This window comes from Trichosurus vulpecula, chromosome 5 (genome assembly GCF_011100635.1).
Source record: "Trichosurus vulpecula isolate mTriVul1 chromosome 5, mTriVul1.pri, whole genome shotgun sequence".
Taxonomy (NCBI): domain Eukaryota; kingdom Metazoa; phylum Chordata; class Mammalia; order Diprotodontia; family Phalangeridae; genus Trichosurus; species Trichosurus vulpecula.
The window spans coordinates 159,621,515-159,639,586 of NC_050577.1; the positions used below are offsets into that span (position 1 = coordinate 159,621,515).

The 18,072-nt window shown below is 35.2% G+C and overlaps 1 protein-coding gene across 1 annotated transcript in view; it reads right to left on the reverse strand.

The window, feature by feature from the left end:
- SEMA3E (semaphorin 3E) overlaps nucleotides 1-18,072 on the reverse strand; it is a 354,392-nt gene that overhangs the window by 117,711 nt on the left and 218,609 nt on the right. The window contains exons 3-4 of the mRNA XM_036760437.1: nucleotides 6,786-6,845; nucleotides 2,829-2,948 (exon numbers count right to left, since the gene is read on the reverse strand). Of these exons, the coding sequence (XP_036616332.1) occupies nucleotides 2,829-2,948; nucleotides 6,786-6,845 (180 nt within the window). The remainder of the gene's footprint in view (nucleotides 1-2,828; nucleotides 2,949-6,785; nucleotides 6,846-18,072) is intronic.

An 18,072-nucleotide genomic window follows, 5' to 3' on the forward strand; every position in this document is an offset into this window, starting at 1 on the left:
GAAAGACAGAAAACTGGGGGAGATTTTTTATATCACATTTCTCTAATAAAGGTCTTATTTCTCAAATATATAGAGAACCGAGTCAAATTTATATGAATAACTAGTCATTCCCCAATTGATAAATGGTCGAAGGATGTGAATATGTAATTTTCAGATGACAAAATCAAAGGTGTGTATAGTCATATAAATAAGCTCTAAATCACTATTGATTAGAGAAATGAAAATTAAAACTCTGAGGTCCTACCTTGCACCTATCAGACTGGCTGACATCAGAGAAAAGGGAAATGACAAATGTTAGAGGAGATGGATCCCAAAAATATAAAAAAGGAAAAAGGATCTATCTGTACAAAAATATTTATAGCAGCTCTTTTTGCAGTAGTAAAGAACTGAAGATGGAGGGGATGCCCATCATTTGGGGAATGAATGAACAAGTTGTGATATATGATTGTGATGGGATACTATTGTGTTATAAAAATGCAGGATGCTTTCAGGGAAAAAAAAAACTTGGAAAGACTTACATGAATTGATGTAAAGCGAAGTGTTCAGAACCAGGGAAACATTGTATTCAATAACAGCAATATAGTACAATGGTCAACTGTGAATTACTTAGTTATTTCCAGCAATACAGTGATCTAAGACAATCCTGAAGGACTTTTGACAGAAAGTGCTATACACCTCCAGAGAAAGAACTGATGGAATCTGAATGCAGCATTTTAAAATGTTCTTTATTTTTCTTGGGTTTTTGTTCTGTTTTCTTTTGCAACATGACTAATACAGAAATATGTTTGCATGGCTGTACATGTATAACTTATATTAAACTCCTTGCATTTTCAATGATGGAGAAGGTTAGGGTAGAAGGGAGATAATTTGGAACTCAAAACTTTAAATAATGAATGATAAAACTTCTACATGTATTTGGAAAAAATATTTGAAAAAAATAAAATGTCTGAGAATAAAAGAAGTATTCTGAAAAAATAAAAATACAATAAAACATAGACAACATTATGTTTTAATAACTAAGTCAATATGCAGCCTGTAGGGATCTTTATGCACAGATTGGTGTCACCTTTACCATCCAAACAATATACCTTGGATTGTACCTTCAAGATTCAAGCCAATGATTTTGTTCTTATGTTCTACATCTCTAACAGATTAAAAGTTCATGGGTGGAAATGATAGGGTAAGGTAAATTGGTCGCATATAGATAGTGCTTTAAAATTTACATTTTTACCATAACACTGTAAGAAATTCCCCCATTTCACAGATGAAGAAGAGGATACTCAAAGGGGTTAAGTAATATATTCAGGGACACACAGCAAATAAGCATCAGAGACAGAATTTGAGATCAAGTTCTTCTGATCCAGACCCAGTATTACTTCCTTTTTGACCTTAGATGGAATACAACATTTGTGGCTAACCAATATATAGGTGAAAGAAAGTAAATAAATCCAATAAGCATTTATTAAGCACCTACTATGTGCCACAAACTTCACAGACATCTCATTTGATCTTTGCAACAATCCTGTGAGATAGGAGCTATTATTACCTGCCAATTTACAATTTTAAAAAGTGAGGCAGACAGAGATTCAATGACTTTCTCCAAGATCACATAGTTAATAAGTGTCTGAGGCCACATTCAAACTCAAGGTCTTCTTTCCTCTAGGCCCATCATTCTATCTAATCTGCCTTTCAATTACTGCTAGCTGAGAAATATCCAAAATGATTCAGTCTATAAGTGATAGGTTTTTTGGTATGATTTCCATTTCAATGCAGTAGGTAGGTATCTTTGGGTAAAATATGTAAAGTTCCTTTTTTAAAAAACAATTTTATTTTTGGACTAGAAATGTTATTTCATTCAAATAGGAAACTTCCAAAGAGGAAACTCTCTCTAGCAAAGCAGATCACTGCCTAACATTTATCATCTTAAAGAGTTTCCTGGGCACCAAGAAGTTAAGTAACCTTTCTAGGGTCACACAGCCAATAGAATATCCAAAGGAGGACTTGAGCCAAGGTCGTTCTGACTATAAGGCAAATTTTCTATTATATCATACCAATTCGATTTCAATTTAAAATTTTTCTCCTCCATTTGGTGCTATGTCTTACTTTTTTCTGCCTTTTTATGATCATAATCACATGTAATGCAAAGTTATATAGCTAAAGACTTACAAAAGAGTCAGATGCCACTACTGCAAATGCTGTTTTTTATTGTTATTGACATTATTAATATTATTATTATTATAGGATATATTCTCTGGAAAGAATGTGGGACCTGAGTTAGGAAGACGGAAGTTCAAAAACAACTTCTGACACTTGGTAGACATATTTGTTAAATGTGGATAATAATAGCTATAGCATCTCCTTCACAAGACTGTCTTAAAGTTAAAATGTAAAGTAATATGCAAAAGTCGGTCGCTAATTACTATTATTAGTTTTAGAAAACCTCAACTACCTATTAGGTTTTACTAACATAAATAGCTTAGCCACTAACCAACGAAATGACAACATGGCACTGCTTAGAATAAATCTCACTCTTCTAGAATCTTCATTTGCCCACCTGAATATTCTTACAATCCAAAAGAAGTAAAGAAAGATGATTTATGTTCTCTTTTACAACCTTATTTCTTTTTATCATTCTATTATTATATGTGAAACAGAAGTATAATCTATAAAGAAGCAGAAACAATTCCTTTGCTTCAGGGCCAACCAAGTCAAATTTCAAAACTGAAAGGATATTTCAAAACTTCCAGAAAAGAAAATTCTATAACTTTTTAAACAAAATAATTTTTAAATAGTGCCGTTACTGCTGGCAATACATAAGGATATCTTACCTCCAACTGTTGTCCAACTCTGATGAAGGCACAGAGAGGGTCAAAAGCCCCGGTACCACAGGCCAAGAGATGTGTTCGGTTATAATGGTGCAGCACACGAACAAAATTTGCACATTCACTCTGTGACAAGGAGAAACACACACACACACACACACACACACACACACACACACACACACAAAATATGTTAGCAGGATGCCAAACAAATCCTTCATAGCACAAAATCATACAACATTAGAATTGGGAGTTGGTTACTTCATTTGTCATCTAAGTCCAACTACTTTATTTCAGAGATGAGGAAACTGAGGCCCAGAGAGGTCATGTCATTTGCCCAAGGTCACACAGTCAGTTTGCTCACTTAAATCTTACTGATCTCTGGATATGTCTATTTTCTCTTTGTTCCCCTCTCTCATTTGAGGGATTGAGAAGTTAATGGGATAACAACAGAAGGAAAGAGCAGAGAAGGGCTGGGGTATGACCAAGTAAATGATTCCAAGGAAGATACCAAGGGATGTCAGAAGGGTTAACTCTAAATATGAAAGATGACAGTATACACATAATAAACGAAAGCATAAAGCTCATTCATTTGACAAATATTTGTTGTATAATCAAGTAAAATAAACAGAGCTAAGGTCCCCAAATTATTCAAGTGTAGAGATTCTTTTGTCAAGCTGTTCCACTAAATAGCCAAACAATTCCTGGTGCTATGCTCCAAGCAGAGCACTATTCAGTGTAACTATAAACAGTGAGTCGGCATGGAGTCCGAAAAATATAATTCAAAAATGTTTCTGTGGCTCACAAGAAACATGTACACATACTTTTGGGATATGGAACATTATTGTGATTTAGAAAACAAAAACATAAATCATGCAATAAGAAATTCACAAAATAAACTTGCTGATCTACATTTTCGATTTAGTAGAGGCAACTTAATCAACTGAAAGGCTTTTTTTTTCTTTAGCATGTCACTGCAGATTTTATTTAGTCAGATAACTAAGGTACATTTCTATGGGTACAGTTTTAACTTGTCTGTAAAAAGAATATGGCTGATTTTGAATAGAAAAAATGTGGTAAAGTAATATTTATGAATTATTTTCAACCATCTAATTTAAAAGAAGAGAAGCAGTGTGGCATAGTGGATAGAGAGCTAGTCTCAGAGGCAAGAAGACTGGGGGTTCAAGTCCTGTCTCTGATACAAAATGGCTTTGTAACCTTGGGCAAGTCATTTAACTTCTTATTGCTCTAGATAACTCTATGAGCCTTAAAAATAGAAGAGCAGTTGTGAATCTGAAGTGGTAGCAGAAGTTTCTTCAATGGGCAATCCCTACACCAATGACATTCCATCTCCACACCAAAAACCAAACGAATAAAATTAAAAGTAATTCTAATAAGTCTTAAACTTTGAGTATCGTTCTTTACATAAATTGCATAATCATTACATTAATCACATGTCAAAGGATTTTTAACACACTAAGTACACTGATATTAGGTAGTAAATTGTAGTAAATAACATGGTGTATGGTGTGTGTGCGAGTGTGTGTTTCTAATCATGGCACTAATAGCAACACAGAATGGAATGCCCTGGAGGCTGGGATAGTGACTATATTACTGCTATGATGATCTTGGGCAAAATATCTCCAACCAAACATGGGAAGCTTTACTTAGGTATCCAAGGTTTTATTCTGTGGGTTAATCCTATCAGGACAGTTAATAAAAATCTGATCACTGCCATTTACTGTTGCCGCAGGCACATATGCTATTCATACAGAACTGGAAGCACCAGTTTTCTTTCTCATGTCACAATAATGTGACTTTCAGAGAAACAATTCGCCAAAATTCTTGCAGCTGCTTTGACATGTGTGTAACTGGCCAGCCATCTGCTGGCCACTCAGGTCTTAGAGAGTTCACTGGCTCATTTCCTGGCTGTAACCAATTTGGTACAGAGAACTAGGAGGAAGAAAAAAGAGTATGATGCCTCTTTCCCTGACTGAAATAACTTCTATCAGGTGATGTACATTGTCTCCCTGGTAGCTAATGCCATAGTTTGTACATACGTGTCAGTGGGTACCTCCTGTCAACGAGTTAACCCATGGAAAAATCTCTGAAGGCATGATGGGAGAGCAGGGTTACTTTAACCCTGTTTAACTCCCTGTTTATGTTATATCTACTGCATTTAGAGTAAGAGAGCACCCCTGTATTACTTTCCCCAATCACAGATAACAGAGTGGAGAAGGAGGAAGAAATGACTCATTCCCTGATGGGATAGAACCTAAAATAAATGTACAAAGATTTGTCTTCTCTGGGCTCACAAAATCTATTCCATCTGTATTGTAAAAATTTGCTTCTTCAACTCATAATTGTTATTAATACATTAAGGAAAAAGAGCTATTCAAAGATATTTACTACTCCATTATTTATAAAGATAAAATACAGGGTAACACCTGAAATTGTAGGACTCTGGATGTTATCTCACTTGACCTCGGCTCTATGTGAGGCAAGTAATGCTCATATAATTGCCATTTTCCAGATGAGGAAATCGAGGCTTAAAAGACATGAACTGTCCTGCCTGTGGTTACATCTGAAGTTCAGGTTTAAAATCCAAGTCTTGCTGATAACTTCAAGTCCAGCACCCTTTCTGCTATACCACAAACAAGCTAAATGTCCAATGACCAGGGAAGGACTGAATGTATTATGGCTTACTCACTGCAATAGAATACTAAGGTAAGATTAAGATGAATATTACAAAGAACTATAAAAGGCTTTTAAGAAATAACATGGAGTGAAAAAAGAATCAGAGGAAAAGATTATCGGATTGATTGTTGAATTATGTTTACTGAACTACGATTATTAAAGGAAAAACATTTCCACAAAACTAGGGATAAATAGGAAAAAAACGGAAGTGGGACCAAAGTAAGTGACTCTTTTGTGGAGATTTTATATGTTGAAATTAGTTTATTCAAAAGTGATCAATAGAAGTATATTTAATTAGTCTTGCAGATGCTAAAGATGATCTCATGATAAATTTTAAAGATAATATTTTCCACGCATATAGCTCTTTAATACTACAAAATACTTTCATATTTCACAGAACAGGCATTTGGTAGAATGGAAAAGCTTTGATACTTGAAATGAGAAGGGTTCTGGGTTTGAATTTCACCTCAGGCCTTTATTAGCTAAGTGATTCTGGGTGAGTCACTTAAACTGCTAAGCTTCAGTTTCTTCTTCTGTAAAATGGGAATAACAAAAATACAAGGGCTACCTCACTGGGGTTTTGTGAGGATCATATAAGACTATACATGTGAAGAACTTTGTATATTTTAAAACCTGTACAAAGTTCCATTGTATCTTAGCCACCACATGTAAGGTGGTGATATAAATACCCCAACCATTATCTTCTTCATTTTGCAGATGAGAAAACTGAGGCTCAAAGCATTAACTGATTTACCTAAGGTTATACAGTTCATTAATGTCAAAGACCTGAGAGCAGCCAAGGTTTAAGTCAATATTCTTCCTATAGTACCATGTCATGTCTTCTCTCTACCTCACCCTGTTAGTCCTGACTGTTCTCCCCTCTCTCTAAAGTCTTACACACAATTTAGCACCTCAATTATTTCTTCACTAGCTTGTTTCTAGCTAATCAACCAAAATTATATTATGCTTAAATAGTGTTTAGCTTCTCCTGGAGTCAAAAGTTTCTTGCAGATTGTCTCTCTCCAATTAGCTGAATAAGGAGTTGTTTAAGATTTTAACATGGGAAATTTTGTAAAGATGTATAGATCTGACTATATGTTATAAAGGTACATATGTATGTATGTGTATATGTATGTATATACACACATATGCATGCATACATTTAATTGTGTACATTCTTTAAAACACAGTTGGCAATTCAGTCCTCTGTGGATTTTAAAAGAAATTTTACAACTGATCGTTGTTTTGACTGATAAGGACACTTACTTCATCTTTTCCTTTCATCATGCATTCCTCCTTTTGCAGGACTGTGCTAGGCCAGTGTATCTGAAATAAAATACATGATAGTTGGATGTGTTACAGAAACTGCATAAAAAATTGAATCATATTGTAACTATTTTTTTTACAATCCTGTTTGTTCTATTTTCTGTGAAGATGGGAAGCAGTTCCTTATTTTCCTAATAGTCATCATTCATATAAATTATAGAATTTTATTTTATCTTTATGTCTTTTCAGGAGAAATGAACCAGTTTCCCCCCCCATCTCTTCTATATTCCTAAACTGTCTAGTTTCATGGTCTCATCAATCAGGGCTTCAATATCTACTTTTATACAAATGATTCCCAAATCTCCACCTTCAATCACTTCTACATAGCCCTGGACCACTAGATATCTACATCTGTATGTCTTGTGAGCTTTTCATACTCAGCATATCCAAAATCAAATTCAGAAAATAACATGTTCAATTTATTAGACACTTTAAAAAACAAGCTGTACATAATAGAGTCAGTTTCATTTACAAATCCATATGCTCTACTGTATGTATGTATGTGTATACATATATGTATATTATGGAAGTGCTCATTTTAATTTATGTTTAATATAATTTTTAAAGGGAAAAAAGATATAAGGAAAAAGATAAGATCTATGAAAGGTCAGCTCAGACTGGATATAGAATAGGCCAGGAGTCAGGGAGACCTGAGTTCAAATCCTGACTCAGTTACTAGCTATGTGACCCTGGGCAAGTTACTTAAACTTTGTCTGCCTCAGTTGCCTGAACTGTAGATGGGAATAATAATCATCCCAACTCCTAGAGTTGTTGCTAGGATCAAGCGAGATAACATATGAATGGTGTTTAGTCCAGTACCTAAACATAGTAGGTACTTAATAAAAGTTTGTTTCTTTCCTCCTTTCCTTGGTGCCTTTACACCATTACCAATATTGCTTTGTATTTATCTTGTGTACATATTATGTGAATATATTATTTCCCTGATATCAGGGATTTCTTATATTTTTTTTTGTCTTTGTATCGACAATGCCTAAGGGTACATTGCCTGACACATAGCTGGTTCATAATGATTACTTGTTAATTGATTGAGCAGAACAAGAGGTAAACTAATAATAATTAAGTGTGGAATAAAAGATGGACAACAAAAATCCAGACTGTAATAACAAACTATTGAAAGCCTTAAGGGCAATTTGGAAGTACAGGTGGATGGGTGCTAGTCAGGAAGGTCTGAGTTCAAATCTAGCCTCATACTTAATAGCTATGCAAATCACTTAACTTGCCTGCTTCCACTTCTTAAACTGTCAAATAAATATAATAAATGAGAATAGAACTAGCACCTATTTCCCAAGGTCACTGTGATGATTAAATGAGATACTATTCGTAAAGCTCTTAGCATAGTGCCCAACACATAGAAGGTGCTTAATAAAAGCTTTTCTTTCTTTTTCCTTTCTTTCTTTCTTCCTTCCTTCCTTTCTTTTTTCTTTCTTTTTTCTCTCTCCCTCCCTTCCTTCCTCCCTTCCTTTCCTCCCTCCCTCCTTCCTTCCTTCCAGACATTTGGGGCATTTGGTAGATCTATTAAGGATTTAGGGTAAGACATGGACAAAAATCATGTAAGATGAAAAGATACTACAATAAGCACCAGTAGAGGGAGCACCCATATCAATGAAATCATAGAGTCTTAGAAATATCCCAATATTCATATCCTTCAATTCTTTAAATAATGGGGTTCCATATACAACACAGTGACCTAGTAAGAGCAATATCCTAAACTCCATCTACCTGCAAGTTATGCTGATTTTTCCTAAAAAGCTATTGAAATTATCCTCAAAACATGACTGCCTCATGGAATTAAAGGATCAGGCTACTGACATCACTTCCTGGTTCTCTGACTATAAAAAAAAACCAAACAAACTATGAGGGACTCTAGAGGCTTTCTCTGATGTTTGCAAACAATGATGGGCAACTCAGGTAAGGTTCAGTTGTGAAGGCAGATTCTACTGTTATAGCTAACTAAATATCCTTTCCTTAACTGTTGAATGACCTACAAATTCTCATTTGGTTCCATTATCAAACATTAACTATCAGGAGATTGGCCTGAATCAGACCCAGCCCAAAACAGCATGCTATAAGAATTAACTCAGATATCAGAATAGAAATTTATCCGTGCCGTGGTTATAGTTATGTGCAAAGAGCATTGGAGTAAGAAACAGAAAAACTAAATTTTAATCACTTAATTTTCTGGTGCTTCTATTTCTTAATCTGTCAAACAATAGGATAGGTCTAGAAGAACTCTAAGGTCTTTTCAACAAGGGATTATTTGCACTAAATTTTGTTTTCATATTTCTATTAATATATTGAATCTGAACAGGCAATGACATCCTTATTTTATTTACATAATTTATTTCTCCATACTCTTTTGGTTTTATTACCCATTGGGTGAACTTATGTATATGTACATACATATAACATATGTATATGCACATATATATGTATACATATATATTTAAATTCAATTTCACGATTAGATGAATACAGATATATACACACATATATACACTAGAGGGAACATAAAATTTGAATGATTTGGGAGGGGAGGAGGGAATTAATTGATCAGATTGGCTAACTACTGCTCAAAAACATAGCAAGCTCAGCTTAGGTTGAAACAGAGCACAAATATAAACATTTAAAAGGACCCATGATTTTACTGGTAGAAAATACCCTACACCACCAATGCAAATTATAAATCTTCCATATATTAATAAATTGGTCTTTTTGCATTATTGTGGATCAAAAAATAATATCATCATTTAGTGGTCAACTTTCTGCCAATAAGATTTTCTTAGCTTACATAGACTAGTTCTTAAACAATGCCTATTTTCCTCCTTCTAGACCAAGAGTCTCTTATTTAAAACAATTCTCTATATTTGTGACTCATATACAGCACATTATGCTCAGAGTCTAAATTTCCTGATGTTAGAATCTTTACTCATTCCCTCATTCTTTTAATTGTCCAAATTTTTGGCTTGCCAGGTTGCCTCTTCATGAAGCCAAAAGCAAATTCATGCAACTCTGAAAATATCAGCCAAGATGACTGAGGTTTTCATTTTTCAACTGATTGTACTGATGTCATTTAAACAAATTTAGTGCATCTTGAATCTCAAGCAAATCATTATTTCACAATGATTATTCCAGGGCAGAAATTTAAAAATTAGATAAGCTATTTTCATACAAAAACTAGTATGCCTTAGATATTATTAGAACTGAGAAACCTAAGATCTTAAGATTCCATATTCAGCTCTTAATTCAAACCACCACCTATGGTTGTCCTTAAGAATAATCTGTCAATCAATCAACAAAAATTTATTAAGCATTTACTAATATGTGAAAGGGGTTAACCCCTTAACAAGATTATAATTTGGTTGAGTTATATATGCACAAATTAAGGATAGCAAGGAACAGAAGACCAAACAAAATAGGTAGTTTGCTATCAAGGAAAGAGTTGAATTTAAAGTCTTCAGGTTCAAATGACACTAATTAGAACACAAGTCCCTCAAACTTCATAGAATTCAGTCTCTCATCTGTAAAGTGATGGGGTTAAGGTAGCTGGGAAATTTCTAAGGTTCCTTTCTACTCTAAATCTTATGGTCCTATGATTCTATTATAAACTCCAATTTTTTTAAACGAAATGAAGGTGTTGAACTAAATGAACCCTAAGCTCTCCTCTAAATCTGAATCTATGTTCCTGTGTGCTTATGTTCCTATATGCCCAATGTTCCTATTTTCTAGATAATGAATAGTCTCTGAGCTCAGAGAAGAGAAAGGATTACTTCAGTCTGTTAGGTTCCTGAGAATATATGATGGCTAGGATTCCAGAGGGAGAGAGGAGAGAGAAAAAATGACGTTATCAAAGGTATGAAGGTAGGAAAGTCATCCGCAGAGACTCCTAGCACTTGTGGAGTAACCAAAGGGAGAAAACATACAATGAAGTTCAATGTAAACCTTGGGCTTTACTGTCAATGAAAAGGAGATCAGGTTTGGCTGAGGGAATTTTTAAAATGTCGACAAGGCTAAAGATTGCACCCTTCATTTCATCACCAGTGTGAAAAAAAAGGCATAAAAAAGACCACAATGGAAACAGAGGGGTGTATTTTGAAGCCAGAATGTGTACATGTTCTGCCAAGTTAGTAAGGAAGATGATTTTCCTCATTTCTTTTGGCAGTCAGAATAAGCCTTTTTGGTTCTGCTCCACAGTTTAATAACAATAAAACCTCATGAAATGAAACTGTTTGTTCCACATAAAACATTGTTAAAATGTAACAAAAGGGTATGGTGGTACTTCAAAATTCTCTATTCAACAAAGGGAATAAAAAGTAAAAGGTCAAATACATCCAATTACATGATGATACTGTCTTTAATATTTCTGTAATCACGCTTGTGCTGATTAAGAGACTATGCTCTAGCCTTTCATAACCTATGTCTGGGACTAAAGAATAAAAACAAAATTAAAAAAAACATAGTCATTTTTCCTGGGCACCCCATTGGGTCTCATAATGACAGCAAAATTAAGATTATTACAGCTTATTATTATAAGATGTTATTATGACACCCAACAGAAGTGTAAGCAGGCAGGAACAAAATGACAACGACGAACAGATTTTATTGCCTAAATGAAAAGGATCATTTCAATAATTTTCCCCATAAAATGGCATATTTAATTTCAGCCAAGATTAATGCAATATATTTTAAGTGAGCCATTCCACAGTATAATTCTATCCAAGTTATACCTCCTAATTTTACTATTTTAATTCTAATTCTTGGGCCATTGGGTTTATATGTTTCTTTGTATGGATGGATGATACATATGCATCCAGTACTGCCTCCCACAATGTGTATTTTACTCGCCTGCCTCGTGGGCAAATATTGTTTAAAGGCAATAAAATGGACTTTGTTTGCAAAACATTAAAAGTCAGGTACTAATTGGCCATAAATGGTACCCTTTAACCTGCCACATGTTCGTTGTCTTGGTGTTTAGGCTTTTAAACTTATTTATGATGACTATAGTCATAATTTCTCAAACTGGTCATGTGCCAGAATTACAGTCTTTTGGCACTTTGGCAAGACTTATATTTCGATGAGAAATTCTCCAGAGCACTTGCACTAGCGCATTAGAACAACACAAACTACACAAACTGTACTGGCCCAATGCATGAGCTTTTATATGAACAGTTACTGCTGTATTAATGTAATTTACTATCTGACATCTATATGCAAATTATATCCTTAATGCCTTTTCCCACATTCAACATAAAATTAATCTCACCTCTAAACTATGTAGGGTTGTATAACCTTTATGAGATCATTAAGCTGAATAATTAAGGGAAGTATAAAATAAAATTGTCAACAAAAGATTTCTACAATTACCGTGTATGCCCTTATCTGAATATGAACAGTATGACATTATAGACATAATAGATGAGAAATAAGTTTTTTTTAATTGAACTGGATTGCTTTTTTGGAATCAGAATTTTAGAAAGGAAATAGAAATAAAGTCTGAGGGAAATGAATAGAAAAATTGTTATTAAAAATATTCAAATAAGCTTGAACAAATATATGGGTTCCTTTTCCTCTTAAAGCATTAGGAAAACAAGAATTTTACAACCCTTGTCCAGTGTAGATACTCAGAAGGAGCAAAGACTTTATAGAGTTGGACCTGTATAGAAGATTAAAGACTGTTCTATCATGCAGCACTTTATGAGATCTAAAGCACTATTAATGATGAGTTGTTATCATTACATATGTGGCCACCAAACAGGTCCAGTTTATTGTTGGGGCACTTGAAATACTCCCCATAAATCAATATGTATGATTTCAGGCAAAACCTGTATATAACTATCACTCTTACTAACACCCATCATCCCCCCCTCCCCTTTCAGATAGAGGAAAGTGAGCTCCTTAATAGTGAGCAAGTGGCACAGGCACTTAATAATTCAAGTTACGTCACTGAGGACTTGCTTAGCCCTATCCAAGCTACACCTCCTAATTTTACTATTTTAATTCTAATTCTTGGGCCATTGGGTTTATATGTTTCTTTGTATGGATGGATGATACATATGTATCCAGTACTGCCCCCCACAATGTGTATTTTACTTGCCTGCCCCAGTGGTGACATGGTGATTCAATTCAACTTAACAGATGATCAAGCCCTTAATACTCACTAGCTACTGTGTGGGCTTGTTGCTGGTGAGAAAAAATCACTGGTAGGCATACACCTAGCAATGTAAATGAAGTCATGCTCCTCAATGAAAGGAAGATTGAGCATTTAAGAGAGCCTTTGACAGGAAAAGTGGTGAAGAGAGCAATGTCATTCTTGACGCCAAGGCTGTGCAAGAAGGTATGGCCGGACTATACAAATATACCCGAGGATTTGGGAAGCAGTTTCATGAAGCTCATTGTCTGCCTTCTTAAATCATCTTGAATGAAGCAATCAAAATGGGCTTCTAGATCTTGATCCTAAAGGGATCCAAGAGGTCATCGAGCCCAGTGGAGGCCAGCTTAAGACTGTCTGGTCTAAGCATTCCAATACATGTGCAGGAGTCATTTTATGAAGCACGTTTTACCACACTATTCCAGTTAGTTTAGCCTAAAAACAGAATTTTTCCCAAAGGTGCAGTGGAATGCTGTTTGGATTCCTACCTGGAATATCACCTCTGATTTTTTATACCAATAAGAGTGAAGTAGGGGAAAGAAAAAAAGGAAATGAATTGAAGATCACCATATAATTCAATTGCATTTTAAATGTATCAAAAATGAAATAGAGATGACGGTCAGGAAGTAGTTTTTCTTTTTTTCTAGTTCTCTCCTCCTCCCTTTTTATTCCTTCTAGGAAGGAAAAAATACAAGAAGAGCCTGGAAAGATAATACACAAAATTAAATTTATTGAGGAAAATATATCTCCTCTTTATCTGAGGTTTTGCTTTCCAGTGGTTTCCTCTAATTCCAAGGAAATGAGGGAGGCAGGAAGGGGGCCAAGCAACCATGAATGGAGGAGGCCAACGCACAGTTCAAGGATACATGGGGGGACTGGGGACAGACAGGAGGTACCCAAGAAGGGCAGACACAGGGGAGAGTGGGCAGAGCAAGGCAAAGATCTCCTCTCTTCATGCAGTTGGTCTCAAACCAAGCCCCAGATTCTGAGATGGTAACAGTCTCTCTGTGTATCCAACCTTCTGCTTATACTTCAAGAGGCTTTCTGTTTTGTTTTGTTTTGGGGATAGCTCATGGAGGGAGGCTGAGGAGTTTGAGAGGAAGAGCAGGAGCTTGGAAAGAGCATACAGTACTGTACTGTAAAGTTAATTTTTTTTGAATTATATTTTTCTTTTGGAATTTTTAATGTAGAGTTAAATTTTCAGAATGTTAATTTATAGAAAACAAGAAATGACTGTATAGGGTTCTGTCCTATCTTTAGTTTCAAGCCTCCAATATTACTCTTGGAACATATCCCCACAGATAAGGGAGGACTAAGATAATAAAAACAAACTTATGTACAATATTTTAAACTGTATTTAAAAGCCCTGAACATTTTCAGAAGGGATTATAACTTTCTCCTTGATGATCTCTCCTTTAATTTATTCAAAACAAAAACACAAATAGAAAAGAAATAGATAAAGAAATACAATAGAATCTATCCTTTGTGCTCCATTGCTGCTTGCTCCAGTCTTGAAAATCTTCTAAATTAACTATCATTCTCTTCTCCTTTGCTCTATTCTGATGAGAAGGCTTCTCATCTCCTAATGAAAGTCAAAATCCTGTGCACTTGATCTCCTCCAGTCCTTTCATTCATTCATGTTTTTATATTCTCTCTTTCTCTGTCTGTCTGTCTCTCTGTCTCTCTCTCTCTCTCTCCCTCTCTCTCCCTCCCTTCTCTCTTTCTCTATCCCACTAAGCTTCAATTTTCTGCTGGATTCAAAGATACCTAGGTCTTCCTACTTCTTGAGCAAATCTCACTTGACCATGCTGTTTTCTCAGGCCACTACTTTATCTTCCCTCTGTTTCATAGCAAAGTCCTCAGGAAAAACAAAACACACAAACAAAAGCTGGTACATTCTTATTACCTCCAATTTGTCCCCATTTCACTGACTTCTGGCTCCTTTGCGATATATCCAGCTTCCCATTCTGTCACCCAAGAGAAACTGACCTCAAATTTAGCAGTGTTTCTTAACTATTATATTTATCTTTTCTCAGACCTCCTTGTTAACATCTCTATAACTTTAGCTCTCCCTCCTCCTGGATTTTTTTCTTGTCATTTGGCTTCCACAATCCTCTTGCTATCCCTTCATTATGTTCCCATTTGTATAATTTCTCTTCCCCAGCTTCGTTTGCTGAATCATCATTACATTTCTGAAACCTAAAAACATTTTTTGCCCCTTGTTCAGTTTTCTAATGTGTGTGTATACTCCCTCCACATACACATATTACTGATACACTTGCTGACTTTAATTAGCAAGTCAGAGAAGTAACAGTGAATTTGGTATATCTTCAAATATTTTATATGCACATATTTATATTGGTATGTGAAAGATATGAAAGTACTATTTGATATAGATATTTGTACTTAAAATACTATGATAAAATGGTTCCTCTCTCCCAAAATGATTTTTGATTGAGAGATGATCCTAGACTGCTTGACACTTGCGTATTAAAATGCAAGCTAATCATTTTCCAGTTGTCAAAAGATGAATTACAAACTGTCAGGGACCATATGAAAACAGACCCTAATCCAGTAATAAAAGAAAAGCAAAAGAAAATAATTCTGAAGATTCACCTCACAACCTGAAAAGTAGCTGCTAAGAGTGGTACAGCTTGTGAGTTGTCACAGTTGTTCCGGAAAACAACTTGAAGGTCATCTAGAATAGTGCCTAACTTGCTTATAATTAATGATCTTCAGTCATTTGCAAATAGATATTCTTCAGATGGATAATTCCAGTGTTCTCTTTGAGATGTTTATAAAATGTGATGAAATGAAATGAAAATTAGATTCAGAATTTTAAAAAAATTCTGGGCTTAACTACAAATAATGAAATTTTAACTGTGTGCAATTGGGCAAGTCTTTTAAGCTCTCAGAACCTGTTTCTTTATCTGTATTAATACTTAATAGGCAGGTAGGTGATGCAGTGGATGCTGGACCTGAAGTCACGAAGACTCATCTTCCTGAGTTCAAACCCAACCTCAGACACTTACTAGGTGTGTGACCCTGGGCAAGTCACCTAACCCTGTTTGCCTTGGGTTCCTCATCTGTAAAATGAACTAGAGAAGGAAGTGACAAACCACTCTAGTATCTTTGCCAAGAAAACCTCAAATGGGGCCACAAAAAGTCAGACATAATTGAAAATGACTTCAACAACAACAACAAATTACTACTTACAGTGCCTACTTCACAGATTGTTGTGAGGATCAAAGGGGTTTTGTAAATATAATCAATTACTATTAAGAAGTATATCTCTTCTTTAAAATGGTGCCATCAGTTCCATATGGTTAAGCTCTACCCCCAGATTATAGTTTCACTGAATTTTCAGATATACTGTGAACATTTTACAAATCTATTTTTATAAGCAACACTCCAGTATTAAAAAAGAATTCCCAGAGTGGATGAAATTTGAGTGGGACTATCCTGTTTCCAGGAAACAAAATCTGGGTGCTGTAACCAGGCACCTCTTGAAAGTAGGTGTGACGAAAAGTTTTATAGTTGGGAACTATGGAAAAGAAGAGGAATATTGGCTATTCCTTTTTCATCCTCAAAGAAAGACCTGCTGTCCCCCTTACCCTCACTGTAGAAATAGACTGTAATATAGAAGGAATAAGGGCCAGTCTTGGTTAATAGAGAAAGTACATTATGGAGGCCTTTACATTTTTTTTTATCACATTCCATACATGAGATAGATAATACAAGTATCATTATCCCCATTTTACAGATGAGGAAATTTAGGCTAAGTGGATGACGCTCAAGGTCCCAAAGTTAGAAAACAGATGAGTTGGACTGGGAAGTCAAAATTTTGATTTCATTTCTAACGCTAATTGTATTATATCCCATTGTAAATGTGTCTCTAACCCCAAATGTCCCCTTAGTTTAGACTGAGATGGCATTATGTGACTCATTGAACAAGGCAGGTTTAATTTGTTCTAACACAGAAAAGACATAGAGCAAGGATTCAGTGGCACTAACTTCTCTGGATATACCTCCCGCCCTCCATCTGGAAAGGCATCTGGTATGGATGCTTCCATGTTCTCAGGATCCACTGAATGTGAAAGGCCTGGAGTGCATATGGCTTAGATCATTTATAGTCCCAGTCCTAAAATCTGTGTCACTGAGGCTGAGGCCAGTCAGGTTGCTTGGGGGAGGAAATCAGAGAAGCTGTGTGCAGCAAACAATGGTGCTATCCATACAACATTTTCTTTCATACTTATATTTCAGTAATTTAGTGGATATTGATGATCTCTTCAATATGGGTACTCCATTCTATCAAAACTTATCCATGTCTTCTCCTCCTATGTGATTCTTGATCATAGTATAAAAATCCTCCATAGAGGAAGGTCATTATCTTGTTGGAAGAATTTCTCTGTGTCTTTTATTATACCATGAACGCAAATGCTTTTCTTTTTACCTCTATGACTTGGGAGGGAACATTAAAATACCATCTTTCATAGCAAGAAATAAAAACAAAAACAAAATTCACCATATCCATTGCCTTCCATAGTAAAGCTGAAGAAGACAAGGATGTGAGAGAGGAGGAAGCTTTAAAAGAGATGATGATAAAAAACAATCCAGAAAACAAAGCCGTCAAAGATTTCAGGAAAAGGTTTCAATCAGGATCTGATACATCACTTTTTGATTCTGATTCAACTCAATTCAATTTAAAATTCATTTTAAGTGCCTTCTGTGTGCCAGGTATTGCACTATGTCTTAGAGATACAAAGACAAGAATTAAACAGTCTCTGCCCTCAAGAAGCCTACATTCTTTTGGGGGACAGAATAATATCTAGTAAACTAAATAAAATGTATGTGCAAAGTAATTTCTGGAGTAAGCACTAATAGCAATTAGTGGAATCATGATAAATTTCCAGTAGGAGATAGCACAAGCCTAGCTCTGAAGGAAGGGAAGATATTCTATGAGGTAGACAGGAAGAGCGAGTATAATACATGGATGGGCAAGGCTGTGAGAAGGCACAGAAACAGAATTTGTAGCATCATGTAATCTGATCACATTTTTTT